This window comes from Cryptomeria japonica, chromosome 5 (assembly GCF_030272615.1).
Source record: "Cryptomeria japonica chromosome 5, Sugi_1.0, whole genome shotgun sequence".
Classification (NCBI taxonomy): domain Eukaryota; kingdom Viridiplantae; phylum Streptophyta; class Pinopsida; order Cupressales; family Cupressaceae; genus Cryptomeria; species Cryptomeria japonica.
The window spans coordinates 405,189,601-405,206,764 of NC_081409.1; the positions used below are offsets into that span (position 1 = coordinate 405,189,601).

The 17,164-nt window shown below is 35.1% G+C and overlaps 1 protein-coding gene across 3 annotated transcripts in view; it reads right to left on the reverse strand.

Annotated features, from left to right (window-relative positions):
* LOC131076480 (RNA-binding KH domain-containing protein RCF3) overlaps positions 1-5,562 on the reverse strand; it is a 97,834-nt gene extending 92,272 nt beyond the window's left edge. For 2 of the 3 annotated variants that reach the window (XR_009113351.2, XR_009113352.2), the window contains exon 1: positions 4,544-5,562. Coding sequence is in view for 1 of the 3 variants with exons in the window: in XM_058013690.2 (XP_057869673.2) it covers positions 4,544-5,284 (741 nt within the window). In the remaining 2 variants the exon portion in view is untranslated. The remainder of the gene's footprint in view (positions 1-4,543) is intronic. The other variant, XM_058013690.2, reaches the window with a different exon arrangement.
* Between the last annotated feature and the right edge of the window lie 11,602 nt (positions 5,563-17,164).

Sequence of the window (17,164 nt, forward strand, 5' to 3'; positions counted from 1 at the left end):
TATTGTAACTTGAACTTCAGCATTTTAGAATGTTCAAATGATGTTTAGCAATTTCATTAGAGCACTGCAAAGCCAAAAAAATATATATAAAATTTGCCACCACAAAATTTGAGAACTTTTTTGCTATCCTCAAAGCACATCCACAAATACCCCAGTCCCGAAATTTTGGGAAAAAATTGATGTTAACAGGGTACAATTAGAAAACCTGAGTCCTAAAATGTGGATAGAGTAGCCTCAAAAGTCCAGTAAAACAAACCTGTAACTTTCAAATATTTGATGAGCACAAATGACAATACATAAAAGCTAAGGGCTTCGCAAGGCAGGGTTTAAACTCATCTTCAAGCTTGGCCATGAAGTTGAAACCCAGGAGGAAAATAGATTTCATCTGCCAAGTTGATATGGTCGCTATGCTCAGACCTAAACCAATTACCATTAACTTCTACCTTAACATTCAACAAGATCAATTTATCCTACCATGACACAGTTAAAAACATAAAACCTTATGCCCCAAAATGCAGCTGTAGATTAATTGTTTAACTTCCACATTGTGCCTATGGAAACCTACTCTTGAATCCCAGCAGCCACATTTGCAGTTAATTTGAAGAGGATAAAGCAAAAAAGCTTTATTCTTCCCATAACAAGGGTTGAGTATCCCAAGTCAATATGCTTGCTAGGCCCAGACTTAGAAAACCGATTACCTTTTGCCTTAATTAGACAGGAAAAAAAAAACACTTCCCTGGGAGTACAATAAAGACCTTAAGACCCAAAATATGATTAGAAAAATGGTTGACCTCAAGCTTGATAGCAGAAAAAAGGGTAAACATTGGCTGAAAGAAAATAAAGAACAAAATCGGTATACAACTTTCACAGATATTACAAGCTTAACAATTTTTCAGCACTATTAGGACGAGCTGGAAGAAAAGCTAAGATTTTAACATCTTGATGAGCATGGAAGACAATATACAAAAACTAAGTAATTGGCAAGACTGGCTTAACTCTTAGCTTGTCATGGGATCAAAATTTGATCATTTTTATATTGAGCCAGTGACATTCGGACCTTGAATGCTGGCCAAAATTATTGAGATGCCCAATATCAAGTCTGACTACAGGAAAAACAAATCTACAGCATGAGGTACAATTATTAAAACTCTGCACTTTTACCCTAGAGTAAATGGGGGTTCTCTGATGGAAGGACTGCAAGGGGAAATTCTACTAAAACAAAATTCCAGATATAACTTTTGAATTTCAAACAAGCACACGAGACAATGTACAAAGTTTGATGAATTGACAAAGCCATGTTTACTTTGAGCTTTATGGTAAGGTTGAACTTGAAACGTAGGAGATACAAAAGTCTCGGAATTCTGCCTAGGTGGAAACAGTTTAGACTTTTAAGTTTAAACCATAAGCCCCAAAATTATAAAGCACTAGCTGAGAAAAAGCTATTAAAACAATCATCCACCTACAACTTTCAGGTTTTTTATAAGCATCCACAGTGATGTACAAAACCTAAAAGAATCACAAAGCTGCATTTACTTGAGGACCAGCAGCCACATTTGTCGTCACCATCCACAAGATAAAGTTATAAGAACCCTTCTTCCCTTAGTAAGTGTCTCATCCACCACATTGATGTACTGAGAAAACTGAGATCCAGAGAATATATATTTACCTTTTCTAGGCTTTTACCATTACAGATAAAGGCCTTACAGGGAGTCCTTTAGCTGGAGGTGGATTGTCAAGTTTGAGTTTACTACTGAGCTTGGTCAAAAAGTCAAAAGAAACTTGGAGTATAAAATTTGATAAGGATATAAAGTAAATGTATAATAATTCCCCAGCAGGTTCCCAAAAGGTGGGTCTCATACACCAAATTGGCCTCTCATTTGGCAGCAATCTAAAAGACTAAAATCACCTTTACTAAGCCCCAAAATGTGATTATTGAGATTCACAGGCTTAAGCTTGTCAGCAGAAATAAAAAAATTCTTGTGACGGAGAGATACTTATTACATTTTAAAGATTGGCAAGCAATAAACAAAGAGCAAACTTGATACAAAAATTCTACTGATAATACAGACAAGCCAGAAAAAGCTATTAAAACAAAAAAAGCACCTATACTTTCGAATTCATGAATAACACAGAAGGCAATGTCAAATGCTAAGTGGTTGGCAATGCCAGGTTAACTCTGAGCTTGATTGTGAGGTTGAAACTCAATTTTTTTTTTTTGTGTGTGTGTGCTGGGAACAAAAAATCAACTATGACTTTTCAACTCGTTATGAGCATAGAAGACACTGTACAAAAGTTATGTAATTGGCAAAGCCAAGTTAACCATGAGCTTTATCAGAAGATATAAAATCCAAAATTGATTTTCAATTTTATTTTGAGCTGGTAAGAGTCAGAAATTGAATGCTAGCTGAATCCAAGATCCCTGAGTCCAAGCCTGACTGCAGGAAAAGTTCCTACTAGCAGGGGATTCAATGATGTAATGAATTGCAGGAAATAAGACATTAACAATAAATTTCACCTAAAACTTTCCACTTTGTAGTGTAAAAAACTTAAGGAATCAGCAAGGCCAGATTTACTTCGAATCACATTTAACTCTTACCTTTACAATAAAGAACAAATCCATAATAGCCAAAATGAGGAAAGACAAGCTGGAAAAATGCTGTTAAAACAAACATTCACCAATGACTTTCAACTTTTTGATGAGGATGAAAGAGAGTGCATAAACTATAATATATCCATAAGGTGTCAGGTTTATTCTAGTCTCTAACCTTGATTGATAGGTCAAAACCTAAGAGATAAAGATGTCTCATAACCAAGCTGGCTTTGCAAAAAACTATTCATAAACCAAGCTAGCTAGACCATAACCTAAAAAAATTGCCTTTACCTTCTACCTGCACACCCAACAAACAAAATGTATCCTCCCCGGACAAAATTAAAACCACTAGCCCAAAATGTGGCTGTAGTTTAGTGGTTAGACTTCCACATTGTGAGCATGCAGACCTGCATTTGAATCCCAGCAACAACATATTCTGTTAATCATAGTGCTCGGTACGGTAAAGGGGAAAAAACAACCCTCTTCCTTCAAGAAGAGTCTCATACTCCAAGTTGGTGAACTAGCTAGGCCACGAACTTTAAAGAAGGCACACATTTAACTTTCACCGTTACATCCAACAACAGAACTTTCCCTACCAATGAAGAATTTAAACTGTGAGCCCCGAATGTGCTTAATATGATGCCTGGGTTCAACCTTAACTGCAGAAAAAACATAATTTCTCTAGCAGAGCAACATGCTTAATAAAACGATCAAATTTTGGAAAAGAGAAAATGAACAGCAATTAGGTACGATTTTTTGGTGATGAGTCACCGAAAACAAAAATTACTAATAGTAGGACTAAGTGGACAAAAAGCTATAAGATGAAATTTGACCAAATAATTGGCACGTTTTTTGTGAGCAAAGAAGATAGTGTGCAAAACCTAAGGGATTGGCAAGGGCAGGCTCGGTTCACTCAAGTGGTCACAAGGTATCTGATATGGCAAGATGATGTACAGACTAGGCCAAAACATAGAAAAACCATACTCCTATACCAAACCCTAACATCCAACAGCAAAATTTAGCCTAAACGAGCACAATTAAGAAATAAACTCCCCAAAAAATGGACAAATTTAGAGAATCCGAGTGAATGGAAGGAGAGTCTCGTGCACAAAATTGCTACGTTAGCTAGGGAAGGACCTTAAAAAAACCATTTTTACAGTTTCTTTGCATACCGCAACAAAACTTAAATGAAAATATGAGTTTAGAAAACGCAGAAGAGTTGAAGCAGGTCCCATACGCTAGGTTGAACTCTAAGCCCCAAAATGATAATATGGAAAGTGAAGAAAAAGCAGACAAGTAGAAACAGATCCCATACACCAGATTGGTGTGTATTTGTGAACATTTAAAAACATTACCTTTGCTTTTCAATTTTTGATCCAGCAGCAAAGAATACTGTACCAAGGCACACTTAAAACCCCAAACCCCCCAAAAATGGAGAAAATTAGAAAATGCAGATAGGTCTCGTATACCAAGTTAGTGAGTAGTGACTAGGCAGAACATTTAAAAACAAATCCCATCACTATTATCTTTATTGACAGATGACAACGAACAAAAACTAAGGGATTGAGAAGACTTGGCTTATAGGGATCTTACTCATGAAGTCAAAATCTAAGAAGCATAAATTTAATAACTGTTGGCTGTAGCTTAGTGCTTAGAATTTTACATTTTAGCAGTGGTGACCTGGGCTTGGATCCTAGTAGCCACATTGACTACTAGTGTATTTGAGGTAAAATGAAAAAGCCCCTCTCTTACTACAACGAAGGTCTTATACTACAAGTCCTGTGTTATATAGAGAAGGACCTGCAAAAAACTATCTTGACGTTTCACCCTTACGTCAAACAACAAAATTAACTCAAAGGGAGCACAATTTAAACCCTAAATCTCAAAATGCCGAGAAATTTAGAGATTGCTGGTCTCCAAGAAGCAAAGAAGAAAGATAATGTAGAGGCTGACCTGTACAATTTCTTCAGTAGAAGCTACACATCTTGGCAATGTTTGATCTCTGGGCAAAATCCGTATTTGCGTTTTGGTATCCTCCCGCATTTGTTCAATAATCTTCCCCCCTTTCCCAAGCAAGCACCCCACATGATTACGTGGCACTACGAGCCTCGTGGTAATCCTACGGTTGTGATCCTCGTCCTCGTAATTTCCATTATTATTAGCATGATGGGCATTGTTATTATTGTTATTACTACTGTTACTGTTATTATTATTCCCTTCGTCGTTGATTCTGGAATGTATTTTGAGCAGCGCGTCCTGTGCAGGGGAAAGAGAGAGCCCGGAGGCGTCGGGATCGAGTCTCCGCGAGGGAGAGTGAGAATGTGATGTTTCATAAACCTCGATGACGCGCTCATCGTCCCCCTGAATCAAATTCTGAACATTTATTCTGGCGCCTGTCTCACGTCTCAAGCTGCTGATTATACTGCCCCCTTTCCCGATCACGCTGCCTGCCTTGGCGTCTGGGCACAGTATGCGAAAGCATATGCTGTGAGGGGTATTCAGATTGTCATAATGGTAGTGATGCTGCTGGTGCGAGGGCCTGTACAGTCTTCCTGGTGGAGGATGGCGTGACGAGAAATAAGAGGAGGACTGGTAGCGTTTGTTTGTATTTGGATTGTTGGTGTTGGTATTGTTGTTATAGTCATCACTGTTGTTGTCGTCATAGTAGGAGCGTTTGGATCGAGACCTTTCCATTGAGTTTACAGTTTGTTTCTCTGTGCGGGAATGGAACTGCGTCCTTTTAGATCATCTGGGCTGCCCCGCTTTACACATACGGAGCGAGATCGAGAGGGAAAAAGCGGAAAAACACGCTGAGACTCTGAGTCTTGAGCTTTTCTGGCTGTTCGCGTGTCATGGCAAGCTCATCATGATTCTTCTTATAATCGCCGCAGCTCTAGTGCTACTCAGCTCGCATAACCCCCGTGCTTTTTATCTCAATCGGACGGTCTGGAGATTCAGGGATTCCAGCTGCCCGTACTGACCAATTCTCCATTGATTCTTCTACCCCCATTTCCATTCCTTTTCTTGTTCCGCGACACGTTGTAGATAAATAAATTGTTCTTTTTACTTTCTTTCCCTCGGTAAGCTCACGGTGAATTTTGCTTGGTATTATGCTCCTCTTTTGCTAGATTTTTTGTTCCCAATGATTTAGAGTTGTTTTTTTATTGTTTGTATTGGTTATAGTTTTGTATACATTTGCATACCCATCGAGCTACTAGTTAAAGTTGGTTCGGTTCTATGGGTATCTGATGAGGTGTCTATTGTACATCGTCAAGGCAAGTTATAGGAGGGCTGGCTTTGAGAAGAACTAAACGTAAAACCATGGACCAATAGACATAAAGAATTGAAATATGTTAAATTTTTTCTTAATATGTGTATGCTTTCAATAAAATTAAAAAACTAAAAATTGCTTGTATCTATCATTTGTATCTATCGTTTTATTAGTACATGTCGTTAGGCAATACTTTTGTAATGAATTTTTTTTTGTTATGCTTAAATAGTTATTAAAAAAAAATTATTTTGACCAATCATAAACAAATTTGTGTCTTTCTTTTAAATTTTTTAATTTATTTTAAAGTATACATGCATATTTGTTAACTTTATAATTAAAAAAAATATTTCTCTTGTAAATGATTGGCTAATACTTTTTTCTAGGATGCAGCATAATAGATTTCTCGGAAGCAGCATAATATTTGTTAACTTTATAGAACTTGAGTTTAATCTTATACTCTAAAGTATCAAATTATGTGGTTTATATAGGAATAAAATATTTTTTAATTTTATCACATGGACCTAAAACATTTTATCATATATAATCTTTTACTTTAATTTATATATTATGCTTTCCACTGCCCCAAAAATTAAAATTGAAGCATTCCTTAAATAAATATTAAATAGAATTATAATACTTTTTTTAAATTTAAAATTATAAATTATTTCCAAATAATAACAAAAATACATTATGTAAGATAATACAATAATAAAAAAATACTATAATAATTAAAATTACAATATTATTATACCATCTTATATTATATTTCTATTAATATTAAATTATTTTTAATATATCACATACTTTTATTATTATTATAATATTTTAAAATTAGTATAAATTTATTATTATTATTATTATTATATTACTACTTTAGAAAAAATGAAATATAAAAATATGTAAAAATATATCACTTATTCTTTAAAAAAAAATTAAAAAATATAGCTTTCCGAAGACATTTCATTTCAAGAGTAAATTAAAAACAAGGCAAGTACTAGCCACTATGTGGCACTTGTTGGATAAGTAGTGTAGAGTAATTGTAAGATGATATCAGCTTTGAATTGTTTTGTCAAATTTTTTTCATTTTTATATTACTATTGAACTAATATTTTATATGTAGAGAGTAGTGCTACTATATTTGAACAATATTGTTTCCTATAATCTAGATGGGGGCCTCAATAATTGAATGCTACTTAATATAGACTTTGTTTGGTATTTTCCAAATGAAAAGATTATATGCTAAAATAAATAGTTAAAGAATATAGTTGAATTTAAAAAAAAAATCAAACAAATTTTAAAAGAAAGATAGTTATAACTTGAATAAGTCTCCTTGTGTGTATATATATGGTAAACACATTTAGAATTTTTACTTTGCATTGCATAAATTTAAATTAACTGTCAAAGTTATTTAAAATCTAAACTTCAAGTAAAATTCTAATATATTTTCACTTACATAGTTAAACACTACATATGTACATACATGTGTACAAATACTAGTTAAACACATTTAGAATTTATTATTTAAAATCTAAACTTCAAGTAGAGCTCTTTATATATTTTCACTTACATATAAACTTACATAGTTAAACACTACATATATACATACATGTGTACAAATACTAGTTAAACACATTTATAATTTATTATTTAAAATCTAAACTTCAAGTAGAACTCTTTATATATTTTCACTTACATAATTAAACACTACATATATACATACATGTGTAGAAATACTAGTTAAACACATTTAGAATTTATTATTTAAAATCTAAACTTCAAGTAAAACTCTTTAATATATTTTCACTTATATAGTTAAACACATTTAGAATTTTTTACTTTGTATAGCATAGGTTTAAATTAACTCGCAAATGTATTATTTTAAATTTAAACTTCAAGTTAAATTCTTTAATATATTTTTAATTAAATTTGTTTGTTCTAAGATCAAAATACATTTAATATTTTTACTTTGTATTGCATAAATGTAAATAACCAAAAGATATTATTGGGACTATGTAAAACAATAGTTATAATTAGAACTAGCTCACAGAGTTTTATGGATTTGGTAAGGGCTAGTCCCAATCTATGAGCCAAATTACTATAAATCATGTCATATGCAATGGATCCCTAAACAATAATAACTCGGCAAAATTATTGTTATCAATTTAAAGGATAAAGTTGTTATTAAAAAACAATACAGCTAAATCAAATTATCACATCTATTAAAAAATTATGACGTGCAAATTTTAGTGATTATTCATTAAAAAAAATCAATGAAAGAATTGGCTTATACAATAAAGCTAAAATATGACATTTAATAGCAAGATTGTAAATTTACTTAATTAGCAATCAAAATGTGTTGTCATTCTATAAATTAGTTTTTGACTAACATAATACAAAAAATAGGCAAAATCAAAAGAAAAGAAAAAATATTTAGCTAAATTCTTTATCCCTTACATACTATTGTTTGGTCGGTGCAAAGAAAAGTGAATCATTTCCCTAGACATATGTACCAAAAAGATGTGCAAGAAAACTACACAATAAACTGCAAACTATAAAATACCTTACATACTATTGTTTGCCTCATACAAAGAAAATCGAATCCCTTCCCTATTTCGTGTGTACTAGAAAGATGTACCAGAAAATCACACAATTATTGAATGCACAAAAGGACTAAGAGGGGTGGGTGAATCAGTCCAGACCTCAAAACACTTCACTTCTAATCTATTAAACTTCAAACTACACTTAACTTATTACTGTAATTATGAAACATGAAAACACAAAGCACAACATACACATGAACATCGGATTTACATGGAAAACCCTAAATAGGGAAAAACTATGGTGAGAATAACACTGACAATATGAATAATTGATTGCAATGTTTAGGCTCGAGGCCAAGGAGCTCACTACCCCTAAAAGGACTAGCAAGAGTAAGGCGCACAACCTTAGGGAAAGATACAAAGGACTTGCAGTACTAAGACTCACTGTCTCGGGGCAAGATACAAATAAATGCACTAACAGCCAAAAGGAACACACTTTCTTTCAGTAGGTGCAGAGGATCAATGAACTTAAATGAATAAGATCTCTTGGTCATGAAATTGTCCTTGAACCATTATGTCAAGTGAAAAATCTCACGGCAAACATATTGATCTCAAACATTGTTTCAAAGCTCTTCACAAATATCTCTCACACTTCTATTATACCAAATTTGCTTGCACATCATTCATATTTACTTTACATCAATTCACATACATCCCATACTCAATTCATGCATCCCATACTCAATTCATGCATCTGCACTCCTATAGATACAAGACAATTCATTGAAACTCTCAACTAGGTCAACCACAAACAAAATATACAATATTACATAAATTCGGCCACTCGGACCTATAACATCTATTGCAGTCCACTCTAGATGATAAGGGGACTTAAAAATATCATAGCACATCATTTCCAATTGATTCCAATGAACCGCACACTCTAACACATCCTCTGAGGTCAACATCAAATGAAACGTGTAGATAAATAATGTAGCACACCAACCAGTCGGCCCAAAACCATTCTCCAATTCACAAAACCTAACGTGGATCTACTCATGCCATAGTGAGACCCATATCAATATTTAAGCTCATCCTCCAAAGTATATTTGGAACAAAAAGGCATGATCCATATAGGATGCACCACCTTAGTCAACTGGAAACCGAACTAACGAACAACACTGAACTCAAAACATCTTAACTTCACTAGCCAATAAAACCATCACTAAAACTAATTTGAAATACTACACAAACCAAATGAACATGTCCTCCAAGCCACAACACAAAAAACCACATATCAAAGAACCACCAAGCATTCTTTGGACCAGTTGTGACAAACAACCCACTGTCAAAAACAACAACAACTAACTCAATCATCTGAGCAATAGAAGAGTTGTAAACTTGATAGTACAACATACACAAATCATAAAAAATTATATCTAGAACCACACTCCATAATCTTCGCATGCCATAGGAATGCAAAGCATTCTTCCACTCAGACATTAAAAAATCTTTTCTTACATATTGAAACTTTCACTACACCAACCTTCCAAAAATACCTCAAACTTATTCAATATCACTACCAAACCACATAACAAAATCAGAACATACATTTACAGACCATCTGTAACACACAGTGGCATCAATGACAACACAAGACGGGTTGACATTAATGACAACATAACACAACTCAAGTTTCCAATAGCCTCTCCATTTTTCATTGATGGCAAAACCTATGTACCACCAACAAAAAATAAAATTGAACTCACTGCTGATCTCTCTCCCAAACTATATCTTTCTCCCACTTTGACATCAAGGAAAAAGGGCACTCTACTAAACTCTCTCCCCTTTTTTGATAAGCTTTGATAACTACAACACTCATTGCTCCCCTTAAGAGAAGTCACTACATCAATCCAAGAGCAAAAGATGGACTTTAGAATTTCCCCTGGACAGATGCACCATCTAAATGCATCTAGTTTAAAGAAGGATACCAATAACCTCCAAATTTTGTTAGAGATACTCAAAGGTACCCTTCACCAAAGTCTTAGTAAAAATATTTGCAATCTTATCCTCAGCAGGTACATACTCCAATCTGATGTCCTTGTCTACGACCTTCTCTCTTAAGAAATGGTACTAGATTGTAATGTGTTTAGTCCTTGAATGCATTACTAGATTCTTTGAAATGTTAATAGCACTTGTATTATCACACATAATAGGAATTGCCTCATCATAATTCACCTTAATATCACTAAGAATTTGTTTCATCCATATAACCTAATTACAACAAGATGTTGTTTCAATGTATTCTACTTTTATAGTAGATAATGACACTAAATCATGTTTCTTACTCAACCAAGAGACCAATCTGTCTTCCAAGAAAAATGCACCACCACTTATACTTCTTTTTTCATCTACACATCCAACCCAATAATTATATGTATATGCTTTCATTGTGAAATCATCATCCTTCTTATACCATAATCCATAATCTGAAGTCCCTTTCAAATATTTGAATATCCTCCTCATTTCTTGATCATGAGATTGCTTAGGATTAGTCTGATATCTTGCAACCAAACATATAGCCTGCATAATATTTGGTCTTGAAGCAATCAAATACAATAATCCTCCGATCATAGATCTATACTTTTTATGGTCAATATCCAAAGATTCATCATCCTTACTTAACTTACAACCAGTAGCCATAAGTGTTGCAATAGGTTTAGAATTAACCATCTAAAACTTCTTCAACGTCTCCTTGATATACTTGGTTTGAGAAATAAAAATAGCTCACCTATCATAGACATCTCAAATTCAGTTTTCATCTCTTTTGTAAACTTCTTACATACATCATCTCCTTCAAATATGATATCATAAACATACACAACAACAACCAACAATTTATCACCTTCATTTTTGAAATAAAGATTGCTATCAGTAGTACCTTTTCTAAACTTTTGTTGCAACAAATACCTATCCAACCTTGCATACCAAGCTCTAGGAGCTTGGTTGAGTCCATAAAGAACCTTCTTGAGTTTGCAAACCATATTTGGATCTTCGAACAACTTGAATCCATTTGGTTGTTCAATGTATACTTCTTCTTCAAGTTCTTCATTCAAGAATGTTGACTTGACATCAATCTAACATACTTTAAAGTTCTTATGAGCAAAAAATGCAAGAAACGTCCTTATAGCCTCCATTCTTGCAACTAGAGAAAAAGTCTCCTCAAATTTTATGCCTTCAACCTATGAATAACCTTTACATACCAATCTTGTCTTGTTTCTTTTAAATTTTTCATCTTCATTCAACTTGTTCCAAAACACCCACTTAGTTCCAATCACATTCTTATCAATCAATCTAGGTACCAATTCTCATGTTTGGCTCTTCTCTATCTTATTCAACTCCTCTTCCATTATCTTAATCCAACTTTCATCCTCTCTATCTTTCACATATGTCTTTGGTTCCACCTGAGATAAGAAACAATAGTTTACTTATTCACTAGTTTTTGCAAGTCTTCTTCTTGTCTAAACTCCTTTATTCTTGTCTCCAATGATCTATTCCTCTAAATTATTCTTTCACACATACTTTGTTGATGTTTTAGGAGTATATTCAGGTTCCTTTTCTTCTACACTTGTTTATTATTTCTCTTCTAGAGTAGTCTTCTCTTCTGCAACCATCAGAACAACTTCTATCTTAGTCTCATATTCAGGTACAGTTTTAGTCTGATTCCATTCTCCACTAACTCTAACATTTGCACTCTCAACAATCTTGTTTGGCCCCTTGTTGTAACATCGATATGCTTTACTCCTTGTAGAATATCCCAAGAATATGAGTTCATCTAATCTTGCATCAAACTTTCCTAGATATTCCCCACCTCTCCTTATGTAGCACTAGCTTCCAAAGATTCTAAAATACTTGACTATAGGAGATCTTCCATTCCATAACACATAAGGTGTCTTTATGTGATTCACTCTTATTTGAACCCTATTAAGAATGTAAACATTAGTGTGCACAACCTCTTTCCAATACACATTAGGTAGGTTAGCATTTGTCATCATAGTTATAGTCATCTCAATAATAGCCATATTATTTCTTTCAACAATTCCACTATGTTGAGGGGTCCTAGGAGTAGAAAAAAATCTTCTAATACCATACTCCTCATGTACTCTATCAAATTCATTTGAATTAAACTCTCCTCTTTTATAAAACCTTAAACATTTGATCTTAGTATCAACTTGATTCTCAACCATAGACTTGAATATTTAAAAAAAAAATTAAAGCTTCATATTTTTCTCTCAAGAAAGTAACCCATGACATTCTAGAATAATAATCAATAATAAACATAAAATACCTTTTACCATTCAGTCCTCTTGTCCTTGTAGGTCCACATAGATCTGTATGCACCAGCTCCAAAGGTTTTGAAGTTGAATAATCCTTGTTTTTTAATCTCCTCTTTGTTTGCTTTCCTAGCTAACATTCCTTGCACATAGTATCAACAAGTTTGATAATATTTGGTAAATATCTTATGACACGAGTAGAATTGATCTTCACCATATTATCAAAATTGATATTCTCATCCTTTTGTGCCACAACCAACATTCACTACTCCACTCCAACATACAACTACTTCCACTATTATCTTTCACATGTAAACATTGGCATTAGTCCTTATACCTTCTATAAGTAATCTTTAGGAACTTCCTTTTTCTAATCTCACATCTAGACTCACGAAATTTAATCTTATAACCCTTACTGCACATCTGAATCACACTCAAAATATTATGTCTCAAACCCTCAACATAATAAACATTATCAGTCTTATGCTTACCATCAATTTAAATAATACCTCTGTAAAGCGGAAAATCGCGATCGAACCCTAGTTGCTCTCCCCTCTTCCAACTCCGAGGAGAGAGAAGGGAGGTTACTCTAGGGTTGATGGTTTTCACTTAGGGGAGAGACTTTACATTCAAAAGAGGGGTTGAAACCCACAAGATCCAATCCCACGCAATGCAAGATTGGATGCTAAATGAGTTTCAAGGGTTATGACAGCAAGGCTACCCTCTTTTGTAAAGAATGTGCATAGAAGAATTAAGCTAGGAATGCATAGAAAGTGAGAAAGATTCGCTTATAAACTGAGATAGGAATACAGTATGAAGCTGCGGACCTGGAATTAGCAGTAAAATGTCGATACGGCGTTGTCCTGTAAATTTGAGCGAAAGTTGCCGGGACGATGGCGCCCGAGCGCTACGGTCCTCCGAAAAATCCGCGAAACGAAGGGGGATCTATTCGTCTCTGCACAAGGATTCCAGATCTTCAATTTCAGCCGCATACCTGCAACCTACACACAGAAAAGCGAAGACGATTGGGGGGTTAGGGATTAGGGGTTTGCCTTTAGGTCAAACCCCGGTTTTGGAATTAACCAAGAAATGAGCAATGCTGTAAATGTAAATGTCTGTAATGTAAAACAAGTACTAATACCTTGTTGTAAGGATGTTTGTATCCTTATGTGCGAAGGTATAGATGTTGTATGTTGTATGTTGTAAGTGATCTCCTCTTCAATGGTTGAATCCTTGTCTTGAATGTAACACTTAGCCTTGAATGGAGACTTGAAATGATCAATTGCTTGAAGGAATGCTTGAATGTTTGAATGCTTGAGTATAGTTTCCATGCTTTTTCCATCATATCGAATGAAAGAGGAAAATGTAGTTTATATACTTGTCAATTAGGGCTGATAGACTGATTTTCCCGACCTTAGGCCGACCAGGAAAGATAATTTTCCAATTTGCAAACATAAGGACCCAAAGTCCAAAGGAGACCGGGCCCAAAATAGGACCTAGGGACCAGGGCGCTGGGCGCTCTGGTCCCACCTCCCGGGACAACAGGGTGCAAAGGAGGTTCAGGCCAGGGTGCAAGAAAATGCAGTTTTCAGTGTCATAATCAGGTTTCGGGGTCTCCATTCAGGTTGCGTGTTGCGTCGCCATCGTGAAGACCCAAATGCGGTCGAAATTGCAAGTGTCGCAATTTTAGGACGCTACATTTAGCCCCCACTTTAGCAGGAGTATGTATGCTCATACTTCCGGTAAAGTACAAGGAAACAATATTGAAAGACTTTCACCACGTCAAGGAGGCAAGACACACCAAGCCCCTAGTGGACTAAGGATCTTACGACTTCGATTGACAAAGTAAAAGGGAAGATCACGAGGGAGAACCATGACTGTCAGTAGTAAGGTTCCCTCACTATGAGTCATGCAAGAAAGATATCAAAAATTTTCAAGGCAAGGCTAAATTTGTCAAGAAATTTTCAAGTATCTTGAAAAGATATGAACGGGATGTATGCCCCCCTACGTTAAAGTGATCGCACACGCCTCACCGGGGGTGATTGCTTTAAGGTAGTGATACATATAAGGAATGAGAAAGGGAAAGGAGCACGTTATCACAAGGATTTAGCCCCCAAGTGTGAGATAAGCCCAAGGATAATAGACACAAAACACAACACACAAGGTGACTTCGCTTACCTCGGGGTCAGTATGCTGTATGATAATTCATGTGTATCATATGTATGTATGCATAATTGTTCTTCATTTTCCAATCAAGGAAGGTCACCTAGAAGAAGGGAACACATGTGTCTTTTGAGTCAACATGAGAGAGACCAAAAGAGATCTCAATGCTTTGCATCGTCCTCAAGTAAACAACACCAAGGACAACAAATAGAAGAATGAGAATAACATATAGAAGAAGTAACCCAAGAGAGGAGGAGAGAATCTGCTATGCTAATGTAACTAGTCTAGCACGTCATCTACCCCCCGATCTTGCTGATCAATGTTTCGGGAAGGCAGGGAACACGCTAGAGGAGGAACATTCAACATAGCAGATGGAGCTATCACAAGATCCAAACAAGGGCTATGTTCATGTTCCAAGCCACGTTGTTCTTGTCTAGGAGCTAGGATAAGTGCTTTAGAAAATTTATTAGATAAATGGTTATCAATATCAACAAGTTCATATTCACTATCAGAAGCAAGAGAAGCAACATTTTCATCATGAATAACATTTTCATCTATAGCATCATCAAGATTTATAAAAATAGGGTCTTTAATTCGCACAGGATCAAGACCATCATGCATCTTATGTTTTGGAGATTTTGGAGAAAATGGAATAATGCTTGTTGAAGGTGTTTTTGGAGATTGCAAAGTTTGAGAAGCAGCTGCTTGAGCTCTAAGACGACGCTTTCGTCGGCGTTCACGTGCAGAACGATTTCGTCTAGTCTTAGTAGGAAGTGGAGAAGATTGAGGAGGAGGAATGTTCTCAGTCTTATCACTTGGGTGTTTAGGTTGTGGTCTCTTAGGCTGGATAATAGGAGAAGAAGAAGGTCTCTTCTCTCTATAAAAAGAAGGAGGAGGGACTGCTCCATATAAAGGAGGAATTCCTGGTTTAGGAAGGAGACCAAGTCCATCATGACGAGGAGGGATAGGTCTACTTTTAGGAAGTTTATTAGATATAGACATAGTCACATCCATAGGGATGGGTTGGGAATCTTCTTGAGGAAAGACATTAGTTTTATCTTTCAATGGAAGAACTTCCTTCTCAAGAACGATAGGAATGTCAAGTTTGGGTGTTCTAGGTGCACTTAGAGATAGGATCATATCTGTTTTCCACTTTTGATAAGATTTAAAAATATGATCACTTCACAGAGGAAGAGATTGGAATTGTTTAGGCCAAAAGTAATCAATAGGAACGCTAGAAGTTCTTTCAGCTGGTTTAAAGAGACTATGATTGACAGTAACAACTTCACCATTATGGGGAAATTTCAAACACTTGTGAATAGAAGAAGCAATAGCTTTCATGGAAGATAGCCAAGGATAGCCAAGCTTCACACGAAATTGTTCGGAAGATGGAATAATAGCAAAGTTCACATCAAGGGATTTGTTATGGACCTCAATAGGCAATGTAATAGAACCAATTGCAGGAGAAGAAAATGCATCAAATAGTTTCACAATCACATCTGTTTTGTCATATATCACTTGATTCAATTGCAAAGTAAAAAGAAATTCTTCAGTAATAACATTAACCATGCACGAAGGATCAATAAGCACTCCACGACAAGGTGTATTCTTGACTTTTGCAACTATGTATAAAGGACCATCAGGTGCCCTAATGGTTTCACTGGAATCAAATGTGATGGAAGGTTCTTTAGGGTTTTCTTGCTGCTCTACAAAGTTAATCACATTCGGAGTCATAGACACAAGACCATCAGATGAAAAAGAGGAATCATTAGTCTCAATCGCATTAGAGGTATGAGAAGGTAATGGATCAGTGAAAATCTGAAGATTTTGATTAGGAGGAGCTACAGATGTATTGCCTTTATCATTCACTCCAGAAACATAAATAGTATTATTATCAATCAAATCTTGAATTTTACCCTTTAAAGAAAAACATTTTTCAGTATCATGCCCAGGCTGACGATGGAATTGACAAAAAGCTTTGTTATCAAAATAAGGTTTAGTAATCTTTGCAGGATCAATTTGTCTTATAGGAGGAAGAGTAAGCACATTTTGTTCCAATAACTTATTCATAATACTATGCAATGATTCATTCAAAGGAGTATACTTTCTTTCTTTCTTGAAAAATTTAGAAATAGGAGGCACACCTGATGCTGCATTCACATTGTTGTTGATGATGTTTTCATTGAATTTGATGGAATCTCTGTTCGGTTTAAACTTCCCAAATGGTTGTTGACTACTATCACCCTTATCACTCGGAGCCATAGGA